Here is a 19401-nt window from a genome sequence, read left to right on the forward strand (position 1 = left end):
ATTCTCTAGTTTTCTTTTTTATCCTATTTATTTTATAGGGGTGAATAGTTTTGTTTTCTCTTCTGGTAGACTGCAGTTTTTAGAAGCTATTAGTTGGTTTTTATTATCTGACAGGAAGAGTGGACTATAGTCAGAGTTAATCTCAGTAGGAAGATTTGGAGTCTGCACACAAGTGAGAAAGTTCTCTGAAGGAAAAACTATTATACAAATACGATGATGATGGTGACATGCCAAATGCTAGATCACATACAATTAAGGGCTTTGCATTTTCTATCTGCTAAGTAGGATTTTATTGAATGAAACTAATGATTACTATTACATGTTGGAAAAAAACACATTGAAAAGTTTCTTGTTACGGAATTATGGAAGTAAATGAGCTATAAAATAGCATTTTATTCCTTTAGAAAGCTTTATGTATGAAGATTATAACTGAAATGATACAATTATAGTCTTTTTTTTTTTTAAGATTTTATTTATTCATTTGACAGACAGAGATCACAAGTAGGCAGAGAGGCAGGCAGAGAGAGAGAGGAGGAAGCAGACTCCCTGCTGAGCAGAGAGCCTGATGCGGGGTTCTATCCCAGGACCCTGAAATCATGACCTGAGCTGAAGGCAGAGGCTTTAACCCACTGAGCCACCCAGGCGCTCCCAATTATAGTCTTGATAGCTACTCTCAAGCATTCAAAATAAAGTATATTTTATCTTCAAAGCTAGAAATATATATATAAATTCTATGTTCACAAATGATGACATTCATCTTGTTTTTAAGCATTTGTTCTTGATTTCCATGATTTTTTTATGTTAGTCATTAACATATTAAATATAGTTTACTATTGATTGTGTTCCCCACCTTAGTCCCTAAATAATTTCTCTTAGATGCATAGGAGGCTTCATCCCAGGGGAATATATTTGTACAGTCCAGTGCTTTGTCAATTAGAACAGCTTCAGATTTGTTCTTTGTAGTAGATCATTGTCTTTGTGAGTAAAATCCAAGGAACAACATGACTTGTTCCTTATTTTTTTGTATAGGTGATGAACCTGTGCAAAAACAAGTTAATATAGCAGACCCGAGATTACTGTCCTTAGAAAGGTCTTTCTCAAAAGTTTAGTTCTTATTGGTGTATGGAACTTGGATCTTAAGAATGTTCCCACAATTCCATAACTGATAAGAGTCTCACTGTGCCTAAACTCTATACGAACAATCTGGTTTATGTTGAACACCTGCTTTCCCTCTGAGAGTCTGGAATTTTGGTCTGTGCTAGACAGAGGGTATCTACAGGACCAGCCCTCAGTACACATCCTGGACACTAAATCTTTAATAAGCTTTTTTGGTAGATAGCACTCTGAATGCATTGTCACAACTCACTGTTGAAGGAATTAAGTGAATCTTATGTGACTCCAGTGGGATTCACTCTTAAAAGCTTGCATCTAGTTTCCTTCAAAATTTGTTGCAGGTGCCTTTTCCCTTTGCTGATTTTTCTTTGTATTCTTCCACTGAAACAAATCTTAACCTTTCACTGTAATGAATATAACTGTAGACTACTTGCCTTGAGTCTTTTTCTGTGTGCGTCTGAATCTGGGTTGGTATCGAGGGCCCCCAACATGCAATCTTTTAATAATTATGAAGTGTTTCTTAACACTGTTAACAACGAAGTTGTATACTTAATATTCAGTTTAGTTTTTTAATTTAAATTCTTGTTTTTCAGATCTGCAGTATAGTGTTTATTTTGTTTTTCCCTTAAGGATCTTAAATAGAACTGGCAGTCAAAAGAATCTTTATAAAGTTGTGGCTTTTTGCCATGGAATTGGATACTACTGTGATGATTAAATATTATATTGATCGTGACATTTAATTTATATTTTGAACCAATATTTATTGAACAGTCACTATCTGTGCTGGATACTAAAGAGGTAATGTGAACAAACTCACCTGGTTGCCCCTCTCATTGATACCAGAATTTAGTTGAAATGCTGAACAATATCACATTATACAATTAACTTTATAATTACCTGTTGCACAAACAGTAAGCAAAGAGATCTGTGAGAAGACCTTGGTCTTATCTGTTAATGTCAATGTTAAAATAAAAAGGCTTATTGGGGAGGCTGGGTGGCTCAGTCAGCTAAGCATTTGTCTTCGGCTCTTGTCATGATGCCAGGGTGCTGGGATCAAGTCCCATGTGGTCGGTCTCCCTGCTTTGTAGGGAGTTTGCTTCTCCCACTCCCATGCCCTCTCCCCCTGGCTTATGCTCTCTCTCTCTTGCTTTCTCTCTTTCTCAAATAAATAAATAAAATATTAAAAAAAAAAAGACTTTGCAGGGTAATAACTGAGGTAATAAGATCTGCAGGATTAGTAGGAATTCACAAAGCATGTATATCTGCTCCCATGCCCTGGACATGTCTGTATGATGTATTTGCCAAGTGTGCCTTGAAGAGAAGGAAGGAATGAAGAGCACCTAAGGAAAAAAAAAATTCAACTTCAAGTGTAAGCCTAGTTCATTGAGGGAAATAAAAGAGAACTTTAGGCCTGGTATGGGATAAGAGGGGAAATAGGTAAAGATGAGATTTGAAAATGCAGTCAGTGGATTTCAAGTTAGATGCTGAACACACTGAGATTTGCATAACCCTTTGCCATTTCTTAAGATGTTCTAATAGCTCATGCTTTTAATTTCATGACAATCAGGAATTATTGTTATGGTACAAAGGGAAAAATAAACAGAAAGTACATGTGACTTTTCCAAGTTTGTATATTATGAAGTGCAATGCCAGTATACAAGTCCAGATTTTCAGAATTCATTCAAATGCCATATATATATGTACACACACACACACACACTACTTGGCTAAAAGGATAATAAAGAGAGTAGTATTACATTATTCGGAAGTCATATTAAGAGTGGGTGAGCCTGGTGGCGTGGAGCACTGGGTGTGGTGAATAAACAATGAATGCTGGAACACTGAGAAGAAATAAAATGAAATGAAAAAAAAAAAAAAAGAAAAAAAATAACCTAAGATAAAAAGGCATCAGAACTAGATATGGTAGGGATGTTGGAATTATCAGAGCAGAAATTTAAAACAACTGAGTAATATGCTAAGAACTGTAATGGATAAAGTAGCTTGCAAGAATACATGGGCAATGCAAGCAAAGAGATGGAAACCCTAAGAGTAAAAAAGAAATGCTAGAAATAAAAGACACTGTAACAGAAATGAAGACTGCCTTTGATGGACTTAGTAGTAGAGTGAACATGGCTGAGAGAAGAATCTCTGAGTTAGAGGATATATCAGTAGAATTTTTGAAAACTAAAAACCAGAGAGAACAAAGCCTGAAAAAAAATGCAAAATATCCATGGACTGTGGGACAACTGCAAAAATTTCAGTACTGATGTATAATGGGATTAATCAGGAGAAGGAAAAGAACAGAATAAATACTTGCAACAATAATGACTGAGATTTCTCCAAATTAACCTCAGATCTCAAACTGCAGATTGAGAAAACTCAAAGAACACCAAGTAGGATAAATGCCAAGTAAGTAACACCTTGGCATGTCATCTTCAAACTACAGAAATTGAAAAACAAAAATTCCTGAAAGAAGCCAGAGTGTGCAGGGGGAAACCTATAGAGGAACATGAACAAGAATTACATTTGACTTCTTAGAAACCATGTGAACAAGAAGAGTGGAATGAAATACTTATATGTTGAAAGAGAGGAGGAACAAAAGCCAACTTAGCATTTGCACCCTATAAAATTATGCTTCACAAATGAAGGATAAATACTTTTTCAAACAGACAAAAATTGAGATTCGTTGCCAGTTGACCTGCCTTGTAAGAAATGTTTTAAAAGAAGTTCTTTATAGAGAAGGAAAATTATAGGTCAAAAACTTGGGTTTATATAAAGAAAGGAAGAACATCAAAGAAGGAATAAATAAAGGTCAGATAAAAACTTAGGGAAGGAAATAAAATGTGTACAGATTTGGAAGGAAGACATAAAACTGTCTTTGTTTACAGACATCATGATTATCTATGTAGAGAACCCGAAATAATCAAAAAAACTTTTGGAACTAATGATGAATTATTGCAAGTTCACATGATACAAGGCAAATATGCAAAAGCTAATTGTTTTCCTGTATACCAACAATAATACATGAAATTTGCAATTAAAAACACAATACTATTTACATTAGCACCTCCCAGAATGAAATAAATATTAAGGTATAACTCTAAAAAATATGTAAAAATATGTAAAAAAATAAATACTAAGGTATAACTCTAAAAATAAATACTAAGATATAACTCTAAAAATATGTAAAATGTGAGAAAAATTACAAAAGTAATGAGTGAAATCAAAGAACAGATAAATAGAGAGATATTTTATGTTCATGGATAAGCAGACTCACTATTGTCAAGATGTCAGTTCTTCCCAATTTGAATTATAGAATAAGTGTAATCCCAATAAAAAAATTTTGTCATTTTGTGGAAGTCACTTTGTGCATGTTGATAAACTGATTCTAAAGTTTATATGGTGATGCAAAACACCCAGAATAGCCAACACCATATTAGGGAAGAACAGAGTTGGAAACTGATATTACCTGATTTTAAGACTTATTCTAAAGCTACAGTAATCAAGACATTGTGGTGTTGATGAAAGCATAGATGAATACATCAGTGGAACAGAATAGAGAGCCTAGAACTACATGTCCATAAATAGCTGATCTGTGACAAAAGGTGAAAGGCAATATAGTGAAGCAACAATAATCCCTTTAGTGAATGGTACCGGAATAGTTAGATATCCTCATGCAAAAAATGAATCTAGGTACAGACCTTATAATTGTCTCAAAATTAACTCAAAAGGTATAGACCTAAATGTAAAATGCAAAACTATAAAATTAGAAGACAGGAGAAAACTTGGATGACCTTGGGCACGGTGAAGCCTTTTTAGATAAAAAACCAAAGACATGACTCATGAAATAATAAATGATAAACTAGACTTCATTAAAATGAAAATTTTCTGCTCTGTGAAAGGACAGTATCAAGAGAACTAGAGACAGACCACAGACTGGGAGAACAATAGTCACAGAAGACTCATAATGGACTCATATTATCTGAAATATAAAAAGTACTCTTAAAATAATAAAACACAACCACACACACAAATGCACCAAAGACCTTAACAGATACCTCCCTGAAGAAGGTATATAAATGGCAGATCAGAATATGAAAAGATGCTCCACATTGTATGTCATCTGGGAAATGACAATTATGATGACAATGAGATCCCAGTGCACACCTATTAGAATGCCAGAATTCAGAAAAACCAAGAATACCAAATGCTGAGAAGAATGTGAAGTAACAGGAACTTTCTTACATTGCTAGTGGGAATGCAAAATTGAATAGCTACTTCGGAAGAAAGTTTTTGTACAAAACAAAACATAATGTTATCATATGCTCACAATCACTCATGTTGGTATTTATCCAGAGAAGTTCAAAACAATGTTCATACTGAAATGTGCACAGAGATGTTAATAGCACCTTTACTTATAATTGCCAAAAACTTGGAAGCAATCAAGATGTTTCTGAGTAAGTAAACGGATAAACTGGTACATCTGAACAGTGGAATGTTAGTGCTAAAAAAAACTCAGCTATCAGGCCATGAAAAGACATGGAAGAACCTTAAATGCATGTTACTACGCGAAAGAAACCAATTTGACAGAAGATGTGAACAGATATTTCTGCAAAGAAGACATCAAATGGCCAACAGACACATGAAAAAGTGCACATGAAAAACTCATGACACATGAAAAACTCAACATCAGGGAAATACAAATCAAAACCACAGTGAGATACCACCTCACACCAGTCAGAATGGCTAAAATTAACAAGTCAGGAAATGACAGATGCTGGCAAGGATGCAGAGAAAGGGGAGCCCTCCTACACTGTTGGTGGGAATGCAAGCTGGTGCAGCTACTCTGGAAAACAGTACGGAGGTTCCTCAAAAAGTTGAAAAGAGAGCTACCCTGTGACTCGGCAATTACGTTACTGGGTATTTACCCCCAAAATACAAATGCAGTGATCTGAAGGGGCAACTGCACCCCAGTGTTTATAGCAGCAATGACTACAATAGCCAAACTATGGGAAGAGCCTAGATGTCCATCAAAGATGAATGGCTAAAGATGTGGTGTGTGTGTGTGTGTGTGTGTGTGTATACAGTGAAATATGCAGGCATCAAAATATGAAATCTTGCCATTTGCAATGATATGGATGGAACTAGAGGGTATTATGCTAAGTGAAACAAGTCAATTGATATGTGGAATTTGAGAAATAAGCCAGAGTTTCTTAGGGGAAGAGAGGAAAAAAGGAAACAGGATGAAACCAGAGATGAAACAGGATGAAACCAAGAGAGGGAGACCATAAGAGACTTTTTTTTTTTTTAAGATTTTATTTATTTATTTGGAAGAGATCACAAGTAGGCGGAGAGGCAGGCAGAGAGAGAGGGGGAAGCAGGCTCCCTGCTGAGCAGAGAGCCTGATGCGGGGCTCGATCCCAGGACCCTGAGATCATGACGGGAGCCCTAAGGCAGAGGCTTAGCCCTCTGAGCCACCAAGGCACCCCAAGAGACTCTTAATCTCAGGAAACAAACTGAGGGTTGCTGGAGTGGAGGGGAGTGGGAAGGTGTAGGGTGGCTGGGTGATGGACATTGGGGAAGGTATGTCCTCTGGTGAGTGCTGTGACTTGTGTAAGACTGATGATTCACAGACCTGTACCCCTAAAACAAATAATATATGTCAATAAATAAAGAAATAAATAAAATCTGCTCAAGGGAAAGAGAACATGTACCAAATTATCAAAAATTACCAATCGCTAATATTATAACTGTTTAAACTACAGATATCTGAAATAGCAGGAAAAAAGTATATTAATATTATTTTAAATACACATTTTGAAATGGTGCTATTCAAAAGGAATATTTTTAATTTGTCAAGAATTATAAAGCTGGGTAAGTTGTAAACTGTATGTACAAATAGTAGGTACAAATAGTATGTACAAATTTCCAGTTTGACAGGTATAAAATTTACATTGAATAATTACAAAAAACAAAAACAAAAAAAAAAAAACGAAAAAAACATGAAGCCAATTTGTGAAGACTACATACTATGTGATCCCAACTATATGATATTCTGGAAAAGGTGGAAGTATGGAGACAATAAAGATCAGTGGTTGTCAGGAGTGAATGGTGAGAGGTGAATAGGCAGAGTAGAGAGGATTTGAGTGAAAGTACTCTTGAAGATATTATAATGATAGTTACATGTTTAAGCTTTTGTCCAAGCCTATAGAATGTACAATACTGAGAATGAACCCCAAGTTAAAGTATGGAATTTAGGTGATCTGATGTGTCAATGGATGTTCGTTCATGGTAAAGAAAAAAAATGTACCATGCTGGTCAATGATATTGATCAATGGGGGAGTCTGTGCATGTGTGGGGGACAAGCAATACATGGGAAGTCTCTCTCCTTCCTGACAATTTTGTTATAAACCTAAAACTGCTCAAAAAAAAAAAAGTCCTAGGAAAAAACTCCAGATGATTTTTGATGCAAGTGGTTGGGGAACAATACTCTTGAGAATTGAGTTTGTATCTTGATGTATAATTATAGGTGTAGTTTTAACTTGTCTCGTATCACGTGAGTTCAAATTCTGCAGGCTGTAATAATTACTGGCCATAGAACAGAGCCAAGACGATTAAATTCTGTTCTTCAGATTCCTCAGATGAAACAGATAAAGCCAGTACCTGTATATTAAGGCTTTGTGGAAGTAGAACTATCCGGTGATCCAGCAATTGCACTAATTATTTACCCAAAGGATACAAATTTTGTATTAATGACGTTCAGTAAGATCTTTTTAAAGTTCCAACATTTCCAATCTGTGGCAGGGACAAAAATCCTCAGAATCTTTTTGCGTATTTTAATATACATAAAAATAATAAATACTTAACTCTGAAAAAACAATAATAAGGCTTTGTGGAGACTAAATGAAAGAATTATAAATACCTAAAAGGGTTCTTGCAAATGGTAAACCTCAAATGTTACTGATGATGGTGATGCTTTTATTTTTATTTTATTTATTTATTTATTTGACGGACAGAGATCACAAGTTGGCAGAGAGGCAGGCAGAGAGGGAGGAGGAAGCAGGCTCCCTGCTGAGCAGAGAGCCTGATGCAGGGCTCGATCCCAGGACCCCGAGAGCATGACCTGAGCTGAAGGCAGAGGCTTAACCCACTGAGCCACCCAGGCGCCCTGATGGTGATGCTTTTAGTTAAGCAGAAAACACCTAATCTCCATCTCATGGAACACAGTTTGTTTTTTTGGTTTTTTTTTTTTTTGTTTTTTTTTTTTTCTTTTCATCTGTGTCTGCCTTTTTGATTCATTCCAGCAAAGTTCTCTAAAGGCTGCATATATTAGGCTCTTTACCACATGCTCAGGAATCCTGTAGGATTCATGCTATGATTTCCTATTTTCAACTTGGGTAAATGCATTCTTTTATTCCAATATTTTTGGATGTTATCCTAATTCCTGGGCAGGTTATTATAAACAAGATTTACATTGTTTTGAACTTGTTCATTTGTTTTGTATTCATTATTTAACATTATATACATTTCCCTAATAGATGGACCTACCTTATGGCCAGGGCCTGTATCTTTCTGCTCACTTTTACCCCTTCCAGACCCCATATTACTTCATCTATTTATTCATTGATCAGTTAATTCTTCATTATTAGTTCCACAAATATTGATCAAATATATACTATAGTTTTTATATCTATATGTGTGTTTATAAACTTGTTAAGTGAACAATGGATGAATCAGTTTGTTTCTTTACTATATGGTGTGTCAGTCTTCCTCAGACACAATGTCTAAGCATTTATATGTTATCCTTTTTTAAAGAGAGCAAAAATTCTATCGACTTACAAACTGAGTGCTAACTGTGCATATATATACAATTCAGCATCTCTTATGTTCATACACAATTTTGCCTTGAGATACATGTTTGAATCTCATATTTCATGTTAGAGTTGTTTTCCAAGGAAAGGTAATTTACTTAGGTCTGATAAAGGGAAAAAACAGATGTATAGGAAACATGGAACATGATGGACACAACCTCTTTAATTTATTGTACCTAGTAGTCAATTACAGTATAGTATTGAATTGTTGATATCTTAACCCTTTAGAGGCTTTGGGTTTATTGAATGTATTTCAGTATTTTTAGTAGGGTCCTGGGAATGTATAGCATAACCAAAGGAAAATCACTTTGTTAAAATGTTTGTATATTATGCTGTTTACCAGTTTGTTTTCAGAGTACCAGAACCCTAAGTAATAGGCATTCTACCCACATCAGATCTCTCTCCACATACCATTATCTATAGAAGTTGATTGATTAGGAGTTTATGAAGAAATACTTTGGAATAACTTTGTAATATATATTTATATACATATATACATCGTAACTATATGACTCCAAAAGGCATACGTTGATATTTTGGTAAAAATCCGTTACCGTATAGGAAGTTTGATTAACATTAAAGTGAAAAACCATATTTCTTGAAAAACATCCCTTCAATGACATTAAAGATTAAAGTTAAACATTCATCATGAGAAATATGTTAAATATCTTCAGCTACAGATGGGTTAATAATCCCTTTTCATTTTATATAACCTTTTAAAAAGGGTTATAATATTAAAAAGTTACAGCATTTGGATTAGGTGATGTTTTTTCTTGTTCCCATAATAAAAAAATTGAGAAGATTTAATATAACAGATTTAACAGAAGCATGCCCTGAAGTTATTGCCTAAGCCCTTCTGGATGCTTTGATGCAACTTGACTGCCCTCTTCAGGCTACATATGAATACATTAGAACAATTTACAATGTCCTTTAAACTCATAAAAGTAGTCCTCTCATATTCCTCTAAATTACCGAAACAAAATATAATTTTTTTTGGGTAACAGTTAAGTGCTTATAGCATTTGTGGTTTTCAATTTTAAATTTCAGATGGCAGTGAGGTCTGAAGCGTGCTAATAAGTACTAGGGATATCTTACTTGCTTGTTAGTCTAAGGCAACATAGACATATGGAAGAATCCAGTTACTTTCTTTGTCATTAGTTAGGATTCCTCTATTTATCTGTTAAGCATTGAGAAGTTGGAATATGGAGGGTAGGGGATAAAGGAGTTAAGAGAACTGGTTTTATGGTATGGGGCACATTCCTTCTAAGGAGTCCTTTTTACTTTGAATAGGTATCATTAACATTGAAATACGTGTTTCTTAGTCTCTTTGAATTTTTTAATGACAAAGAGATCTGTTCATTGATGCTATTGCTATGGAATTGTGCCCAACAACATCAAAACCCACATTTATGTTGTCAGTATTATATTTTCTCTATTATATTTGTGTTAAGAAAGTGTAATTGCTTGGCTTTACCAAAATTCTCTATTCCAGCTAGAAATGTACTTTAAAAAAAATTTTTTTTAAAGATTTTATTTATTTATTTGACAGAGAGAGAGATCACAAGTAGGCAGAGAGGCTGGCAGAGAGAGAGAGGGGGAAGCAGGCCCCTTGCTGAGCAGAGAGCACGATGCTGGATCCCAGGGCCCCGGGATCATGACCAGAGCAGAAGGCAGAGGCTCAACCCACTGAGCCACCCAGGCACCCCTGGAAATAAACTTTTTTCAAAAGATTTTTTATTTATTCATTTGAGAGAGAGTGAGAGTGTTGGGGGTAGGGCCAGAGGAAGAGGGAGAAGCGGACTCCCTGCTGAGTGGGCAGCCTGGCTGGGGCTCCATCCCAGATCCTGGGATTATGACTGAGCCTAAGGCAGACACTTAACCAACTGAGCTACCCAGGCACCCCCCACCCCCACCACCTAGATATATTCTTAAGTAGAAGCAACCTGTCTAGAAAATTTTTTGGTTGGTTTGGTGCTTTAGATTCCAAAGAAAAATGTGTAAGAAATAGGTCGTAACTTTATATACTAATTTAATGACCATATATATATGTGTATATATATATATCCTCATATAGACCAGTATAGTAACATTTCTAAGTGTTTTTCAAACATTTATTTTCTCCGCCTCCAATATATAGTACACACTGTTTCCAGATACTACTTTTAAATTAGTATTTTGTACAACTCACTTTTTTCAGAACAGTTATAGTTGTTCACTGTTGAGAGTAAAGTCAAGATCCTATTTATATTTCTATTGGAAGAGAGCTTCCAGTCTGTTCTTCCCTTATTTTCTAACATGAAGCCTATATTCTATTATTTAAAATATATAATACACATTTTAGACTGGGTGGTCTTTGTTTATACTGCTTCTGCTACCTTAATATTTTCTTTCTACCCTTCCTTATAATTTTAGTCCTTCCATTCTTTTCTGAATATTTTCACATTCACACTGTGTCCAACTACTCCAGTCCACTGTGCTCTCATTCTCCTCTATATGCTATATATATCATACTTAGAATCTGCATTCTTTTTAAAAATATACATTTGATATTTGAACAATGCAGGGGTTGGGGCACTGATCCCTGTATGCATTCAAAAATCTGTACATAACTTTAAAAAAATTTTTTTAAAAGTTTATTTATTCATGAGAGACAGAGAGAGAGAGAGAGGTAGAAGGAGAAGCAGGCTCCCTGCAGAGCAAGGAGTCCTATGTGGGACTTGATCCCCAGGACCCTGGGATCATGACCTGAGCCGAAGGTAGATTCTTAACCGACTGAGCCACCCAGGCTCCCTGTGCATAACTTTGACTCCCCCAAAACTTACTAATAGCCTACTGTTGACAGGAAGCTTTATATATAGCATAAACAATTGATTAGCAAGTTTTTTATATATAATATGTATTATATACTGTATTCTTATAATAAAGCTAGAGAAAAGAAAATGTTATTAAAATTACAAGGATGAGAAAATACATTTACAATATTGTATCAAAAAATTTTCACATAAATGGACCTTTAATGCATTTCTATTCATTTTTCTTAGAAGCCTCTTAAAGGTAGAGATTATGAGTTATAATTCTTTATTATTGTAGCACATATTAAAATGCTGAATAAACATCGTTGATGATTAAGATCTGGGTTCCGTATTTGCATATGAAATTGACGTTATGGATTATGTTAGATGAGGTTTTAGATGATGTTAGATGTTAGATGATGATTTAGTCATTATATTAGATGTTAGATTGATGATTTAGTAGTTATAACCTTTCAAGTCATGCCTACTATTCCTTTGGCAAATAGCATGTATTTAGGATGGTAAATAGATTTAAAATATTTCTTTCTTTTCTTCCCAAGACAACCAGTAGAGTAAAGTAAATTGGCCTTAAAAGAGACAGTAACCTGTAATGTACAAGACATTAACCTATAATGTACATCTGACTCAGTGGGCTTTTAGTCCTTACGGAATTCAGAATTTCTAATGTAGTGTTATTTAGTTTTAGGGTATATATGCTATATTGACTTTTTATATATCTATTTTATATATATATATATATATATATATATATATATATATATATACACACACACACACATACACACACACACACACACACACACATAAAATGAAATTTTATTATTATCACCATCATCAAACCTTAGTTAAGTGCCCATTCTGTACTAGGTCCTATCCATTGAATAGTCAGCGAATAAATACTACATGCATAAATGGACCAGATATATGGATAAAACAAATAGTAGTATACATTAGCTGAGAAGTTCTATTTTATTTCAGGCAGTTGCCTTAGCAAATATTTTAGGTATAGAGATTTGAAGTGACTTCTGAAGGAGAGGAAGTTTTTGAGCAAACTTTTCAAAGAGGGAGGACATTCTAAGCAAAGGATTTAAACTCCAAGAATGAACTTGGGATGTCATAAAACAGAGAGCCTTTAAGTATGATATGGTCATATAGTATTGGTCATAGATCTAAGTTGTGGCTGGTGTATGGATGATCTTGCCTTCTGTTCTGCCCATTGTCTTTTATATAGGCAGTGGGAAACTCCGGCTTTGGAACACAGGATAGATTCTACAATTGCTAGTTGGGAACTTTAGCTGAAAAAGTGGGGTGATATGGAATAAATAGTCTGAAGGCAAAATTAATTCATCCTCTTTGACTCCTCAATACTCTTTGTCACATTTTCTTGTTTTATTTTCTTCAGAGCACTTACGATTATTTGAAATGTTGGATATACTTGTATGAGGCATCTCTCACTGGACTGTATTCTCCTTAGGATCAGAGCCCTTGCTCCTTTTTAATTTTTGGTGCAGTACTGCATATTTGTGGAGTGAAGTAATGACTGCATGAATGCATACTTAGTAGACTGTAGTAGGCCTGGTCTAGGTTACAGCATTATGAGGGAAAGAAATTCAACATTATTGCTATGCTACATCATTGTATAAGATACTGTACACAGATATTGAATACTAAAATTTGATTGTCTTCTTGCATATTTTTCGGAATCAAGCATTTTAATTTCTTAGAATATTACTGTCACAAGAATGCCAGTTTTTACAGATTTGCTGTTTCCCTTAGTTTCAGGTTTTTGAAGTTAAAATGTTCTTTTGTGGAAAAATACACTGTTTTTTTAATTGTGATGTTACCTGTTTAATGATTTCTTCTAAAGGTAGCATTGTTCTCTCAAGGTTTATTAGTGTGCAGAGATGTTCAGACCTACCTAATTTTTGGTGCCAATTCACTGTGCAAAGGGCTTCTTCAAAAATTAAAAAAAAAAAATCAATGTTGAATACTTACCAGTAATATTATATTCCATACAGCAAAATCAAATCAGATTTTAGGACTTATGCTGGTCTTTACTGTTTTTATTGTTGCAGTGAGGCACTGTTTTAAGGGAGAGATGAGGGAGAGCATAAGCTCTATATTCTCTGTTCGTTCCTCTAATAAACAGAGAGCATGTTCTCATTTATGTCACAGCTTCATTTTACCAGCATCTTAAGCTCCTTCCCTCCTTAGGCCTCTGTGCTTGCTTTTCCTGCTACCTGAAATGTTTATTTTCTAGCTTGTTTCAGTGTTGTGTTTTTCTCATCTTCGGGATTTGAGCTTTAGAGTCATTTTCTCTGAAAAACCTAATTCTTGACAGTCCATCTCCATAGATCCTCCATTATTTTCTGTAATACCATTCTCTGTATTATTTTCTCAGTATATATTATTATATATTTTATAGATTTTAATTACTTATTTGGTTGTTTACTATATGTCTCCACTAAAATATTAACTTCATGAGAGCAGAGACCTTAGAAATTAGCTCAGTTATTGCCATTAAGTGCTCAGTGAATAGTTTTTTCAGTGAATTATAGTAAATTAAATCTTACTGAACCACCAAAGCTTTAAAAGATTGTGATCAAGCACAATGCAGTCTTAAGCGGATCCTTACAATGATCTGTTTTTGTACTATGGTCCAAGAAAATGATGCCCTTAGGGTCTTTATGCTAAATGACCTCAGATTATAGCCCTGTTTGTATTTTTACCCTTTTAAATATATATATATTAATCACAGCAATATTATGTGCTCCTTGTTAATAAGAAAACAAAAAGTCTAAAGTGAACAACTACACTCCTTAGCCTTCACACTCCTCTATGTGTATACTTGGCCATAGGCAATCATATTATTCCTTTGTATTTTCTTCCTCTGGTGATTTTTTTTCCTTCATATTTCTAAATGTTATTCTTATAACAATATTTCATAAAGCAGACTTGATCTTGATGTTTCTTTCTATGATAGGTAAGTATTTAATTCAGCTCTCCTTATTTGTATAGCTTCCTAGTTCTTTTATTATTGTAACAGTAAATAGCATCCTTCTGTTTCTTGTCCATTAGCTATAGATGACTAATCTTATTCCCTAATAGGTCACGTGAAGATTAGTAAGCACACCCTTTCTTCTCACCTCTTCCCCTCCTCTTTTATCTACCAGACCCTGTTAATTATACTTTTACGGTGTCAAGAGTTGATAGCATTTACATTCCATCCTGTTCAAAATAATGAACCTTTTTCATTTCCAATTAACCAAAATTATACATTTTTTAAAAAAGATTTTATTTATTTATTTGGCAGAGACACAGTGAGGGAGGGAACACAACCAGGGGAAGTGGGTGAGGGAGAAGCAGGCTTCCTGCTGAGCAGGGAGCTTGATGCAGGGCTCGATCCCAGGACCTTGGTATCGTGACCTGAGCTGAAGGCAGATGCTTAATGACTGATGCCCCAATGTTATGATACATTTTAATTTACATCTGAAATATTCTTTTTTTTTTAATAGTTTTTCCTGGATCAAATACGTCTTATGGATTATGGTCTTAGTATCTTCCAACTTTTACTGATTCTAATAATTGCTTAGAATCTTCTTATCTTGAAGTGCAATTAGATTTCTGTTCTAATTTGTACTTTATAACTTCTTAGTTGGATCACAGTTTTCTTACACATCTTCTACCCTGCCTACCTTAATCATAATTCTAGTTGCCCTTTTCCCTTTCTTATAGCGTTTCTATCATACTCCCGAGTTTTCTCATTTTTCTCATTCAAAATTACCTTTCTTTCTGTTAAATCCTAAGGTAATTTCATATTCCTTACATTTCTGAGAATATGTTTATTTCAGACTTAATTGTTGGGCTTGATACAGATTTCTACATTGAAAATAACATGCTCTCAAAACTCTGAAGGAAAGGGCACCTGGGTGGCTCAGTGGGTTAAAGCCTCTGCCTTCCGCTCAGGTCATGATCTCAGGGCGCTGGAATCAGGCCCCACATTGGGCTCTCTGCTCAGCGGGGAGCCTGCTTCCTCCTCTCTCTCTCTCTGCCTGTGTCTATGCCTACTTGTGATTTCTCTCTGTCAAATAAATAAATAAAATCTTTAAAAAAAAAAAAAAAAACAAACTCTGAAGGAATTGTTCAGTTATCTGCCAATATCCAGTGCTGGTAATTACCTGTCCAATCCCAATCTTATTGTCATTGTTACATATTTTTTCCTCTGACATTCTTTTTATCTATAATAATCTGAAATATCACAATATGTCTGGTATTGGGTCTTTTCTTGTTTTTCTTACTTAGAATCTGAGTAATAATTTTAATTTGAAGACTTAGTCTCCTTTCATTGTATTACGTTTCCAGAAATATTTCCTCTATTCTCTCTTATATTTCTGGGTCTTCTCTGGAAGTTGGAATTTTTGGATTATATCTGTATGTCCCTTTCTCCCTCTTTTTTTCCATTATAGTCCACCTGTGTCTTTTTCATTCTGTAAATTTTATTTAACACTATCCTCTAATATTGGTATTTAATTTCAACAATCATATTTTAAATTTTAAGTGCTCTCTTTTACTTTCTTTGTTCCTTTTTTCTATGATGTTGTGTGTGTATGTGAATTACTGTTGGAAGAAGCAGGCTGTCTTGGGCCCTGAGCATCTCTGCATGTTCTTACTCGTTTTGCCAAGAAGGCAGAGGCCTGACTGCTCTTTACCTGGGCAGTTATTCAAGGGCGTATGTGCAATGAGACGCCTTAAGGAATGAGATAATGTCCCCCACTGAACAAAGTACAGGCTTTATCTCACTTATTATAGAAACAGTAAGTCCCTCAAACTCGGTGTTCCCCTCTTGTAACCCAGTTAACTGTGTGTGCTGGCATTCACGAAGGACACATTGTGTCACCCGTGAGACTTGGGGGCAGGGGGAACTGATGTGAATGAACACGAAGTAATAAAGTCCTTTGTCAATGACCCGCAGTCTCATCTTTTCTGCCAGCTTCCATGAAACAGTAAGGGTAGCTTGTTAGCTTCTGTGTAAGATGAAATCTCATCCTCTGTGCAGTTCTTGACAAATTCCTCTCACTTTCTCTGAGTATATTAAAGTTTCTTTTTAATGTTTTTGAACTACTTTAAATTATGTTTCTTCTGAAGATGGTTTTGTTTGGGATTTTCTCCTTTATTCTTTTCTTTTTTTTTTTTTAATCTTGTGTTTTCCTCAATCACATAAGGTGATTTTTTTTTTTTTTTAAATAATCCAGTCATTTAGCTATAGAAAGACTAACATAGGAACTGGTTGGGAGTGGTGCGGGAGGTTGGATCTTCTATTCCATATAAAGAAATTTAATTATGATCTCTGAACTCCATTTCTTATCTCCCGACTCTGCTGCTTCTTAATCCAGCATCTTTCCCAACTCTTTCCTGCACTGCAATCTCCCTTTGTGATTGTACCTTCCACCATCAAAACTTCTCCACTAGCTTTCTGTTTTCTAGGTATTTCTTGAAATCTCTTATCTGCTGCTGACTCTACTCCAAGTCTTTGTGTTATTATGAGGTTATACATTTTTATATCTTCCATTTTGGGCGAGGGAGGAAATAAACTCCTTTCTCAGTTATATGGAGGTAACACACTTTATAAAAACATGTTTTAATGATCACCTGTTGCCTCTTGTTTCTATAACTGTACTTAACATCCTTCTAGCAATGCCATATATCTGTTTCTACTCCAACCCTACGCTTAAATAAAGCTTTGTAATTTGGAAAATCAATAAAATATCCATAGAAATTCAAAATAGGAGTGAATAATGTTCATAGAGGAGGGCTTATTTGTGGTTTAACTACGAGGGGAGTTTTTACTTACTTTTATTGATTACTTTAGTAACTTTGAATGTAAGTGCACTTTTAGATAAATGAAATATATAAAGATGCTATATAACGCATTTACAATTTTAAAAATGCCTATTATTTTTGTTCTCCATTAAACTGAATTGCCCATACTCTTTTAAAAATTGCGTTATGTCCTTTACTAAAAATCATCTGAAGATTTAAATTATAGGTTTAGGGGATGCCACAAACCCTGGAGTTAGCGTTGTTGATTATCTAAAGGGCCATGCCAGACTTTTGGCCCACACACTTTCCATTGCAACCGTTCAGCTCTGCCTGTACATAGAACAATAGCAGTCATAGCAATGCAAGTGGATCAGTGTGGCTGGGGCGCAGTAAAGCTTTATGAACACCAAAATATGAATCTTAAATAATTTTCCCATGTGATGGAATCTTTTGTTACAACTATGTGAAAACATAAGATCAGGGCTTGCAGTCTGTACAGAAAGTAGCCAAATTAGCCAACCCTGGTGTTAGAATTACCTGTTTCATTAACAGTTTTGTTAACCCTGGACTCCTGATATGTCTTAACTCTGCCCTGTTCTCCTCATCAGGCAAGCTAATGAAGAATATCAAATACTGGCTAACTCCTGGCGCTACTCATCTGCCTTTTGCAACAAACTCTTCTTCAGTATGGTAGACTATGATGAGGGGACAGATGTATTCCAACAGGTAAAAGAGTTATTTTATTTTGCTAATTTATTTTGCTATGTGTGTGTGTATATATATATATATATATATATATATATATATATATATAAAATATAATTTTGCTAATATATTTAATAGAGTTGGTTATGTTGGATAAGTTTTTGTTGGTCAAATAAAAATACAATTCATTGAATAAGTTAATAACTACAATACGTAGTTGTAATAAATTCTGTAATGTGATTAAAATAATTTTAGCCAATGTTATCTTTATCATTGCACAGTTTTTGCTATTAGTATGATAAACACATTCTGACTTTTCCATTATAGAGGAAATATGTTTTTTCAAGCATCTAGTGGTAGTTTACATGCATTATCCTTATTTTGACATTTAACTATATTGGGTTTAGGTGACATTTTGCATAAATTTATGGAATTTCATATAAATTCAGTGTCATGTTTACTTAACCCTCACTTCTTCCAATGTGACAGATAAGGAGAATTTTACATGTGAAGTAATAAATATTTATTTTAAAGTATTCTCTCTTACGGACTGAATTGTGTGCCTCCCGAACTCATATGTTGAAGCCATAATCTAGAAGCAACTGTATTTGGAGAAAGGGCCTCTAAGGAGATAATTAAGGTTAAATGAGATCATAGAATGGGACCCTGATCCAATAGACTTATCTTACAAGGTTAAGAAGCAGAAGATAGCAGGGAAGTATGTGCACAGAGAAAAGGCCATGTAAGGACACTGCAAGAAGACGGCCATCTGCAAATTAATAAAAGAGGTCTCATCAGAGACCGATTCTGCTGGCATCTTGATCTTGGACTTTAGCTTCCAGACTATGAGAAAACAAATTTTATATTTTAAGCCACCCAGCCCATGGTATTCTGTTCTAGTAACCTGAGCAGACTAACACATTCTCATTTACACAGTCTTCTCTGTAGAGCAAGATAGTAAATTGCAGCATAAGGATGTTGGTTGTCATCGATTCTGTCATGATCGCGTCATCATCACTGCTAACATGAAGTGCTCATGATCCAAGCACTCTTCGAAGTGCTTAATGTATATTCTTTGT

The 19401-nt window shown here is 34.8% G+C and overlaps 1 protein-coding gene across 1 annotated transcript in view; it reads left to right on the plus strand.

Annotated features, from left to right (window-relative positions):
* TUSC3 (tumor suppressor candidate 3) overlaps positions 1-19401 on the plus strand; it is a 252662-nt gene that overhangs the window by 119241 nt on the left and 114020 nt on the right. The window contains exon 3 of the mRNA XM_080796474.1: positions 18226-18343. Within this exon, the coding sequence (XP_080652600.1) occupies positions 18226-18343 (118 nt within the window). The remainder of the gene's footprint in view (positions 1-18225; positions 18344-19401) is intronic.

The sequence above is a fragment of the Martes martes genome (genome assembly GCF_963455335.1).
Source record: "Martes martes genome assembly, chromosome: 2".
Lineage (NCBI taxonomy): Eukaryota > Metazoa > Chordata > Mammalia > Carnivora > Mustelidae > Martes > Martes martes.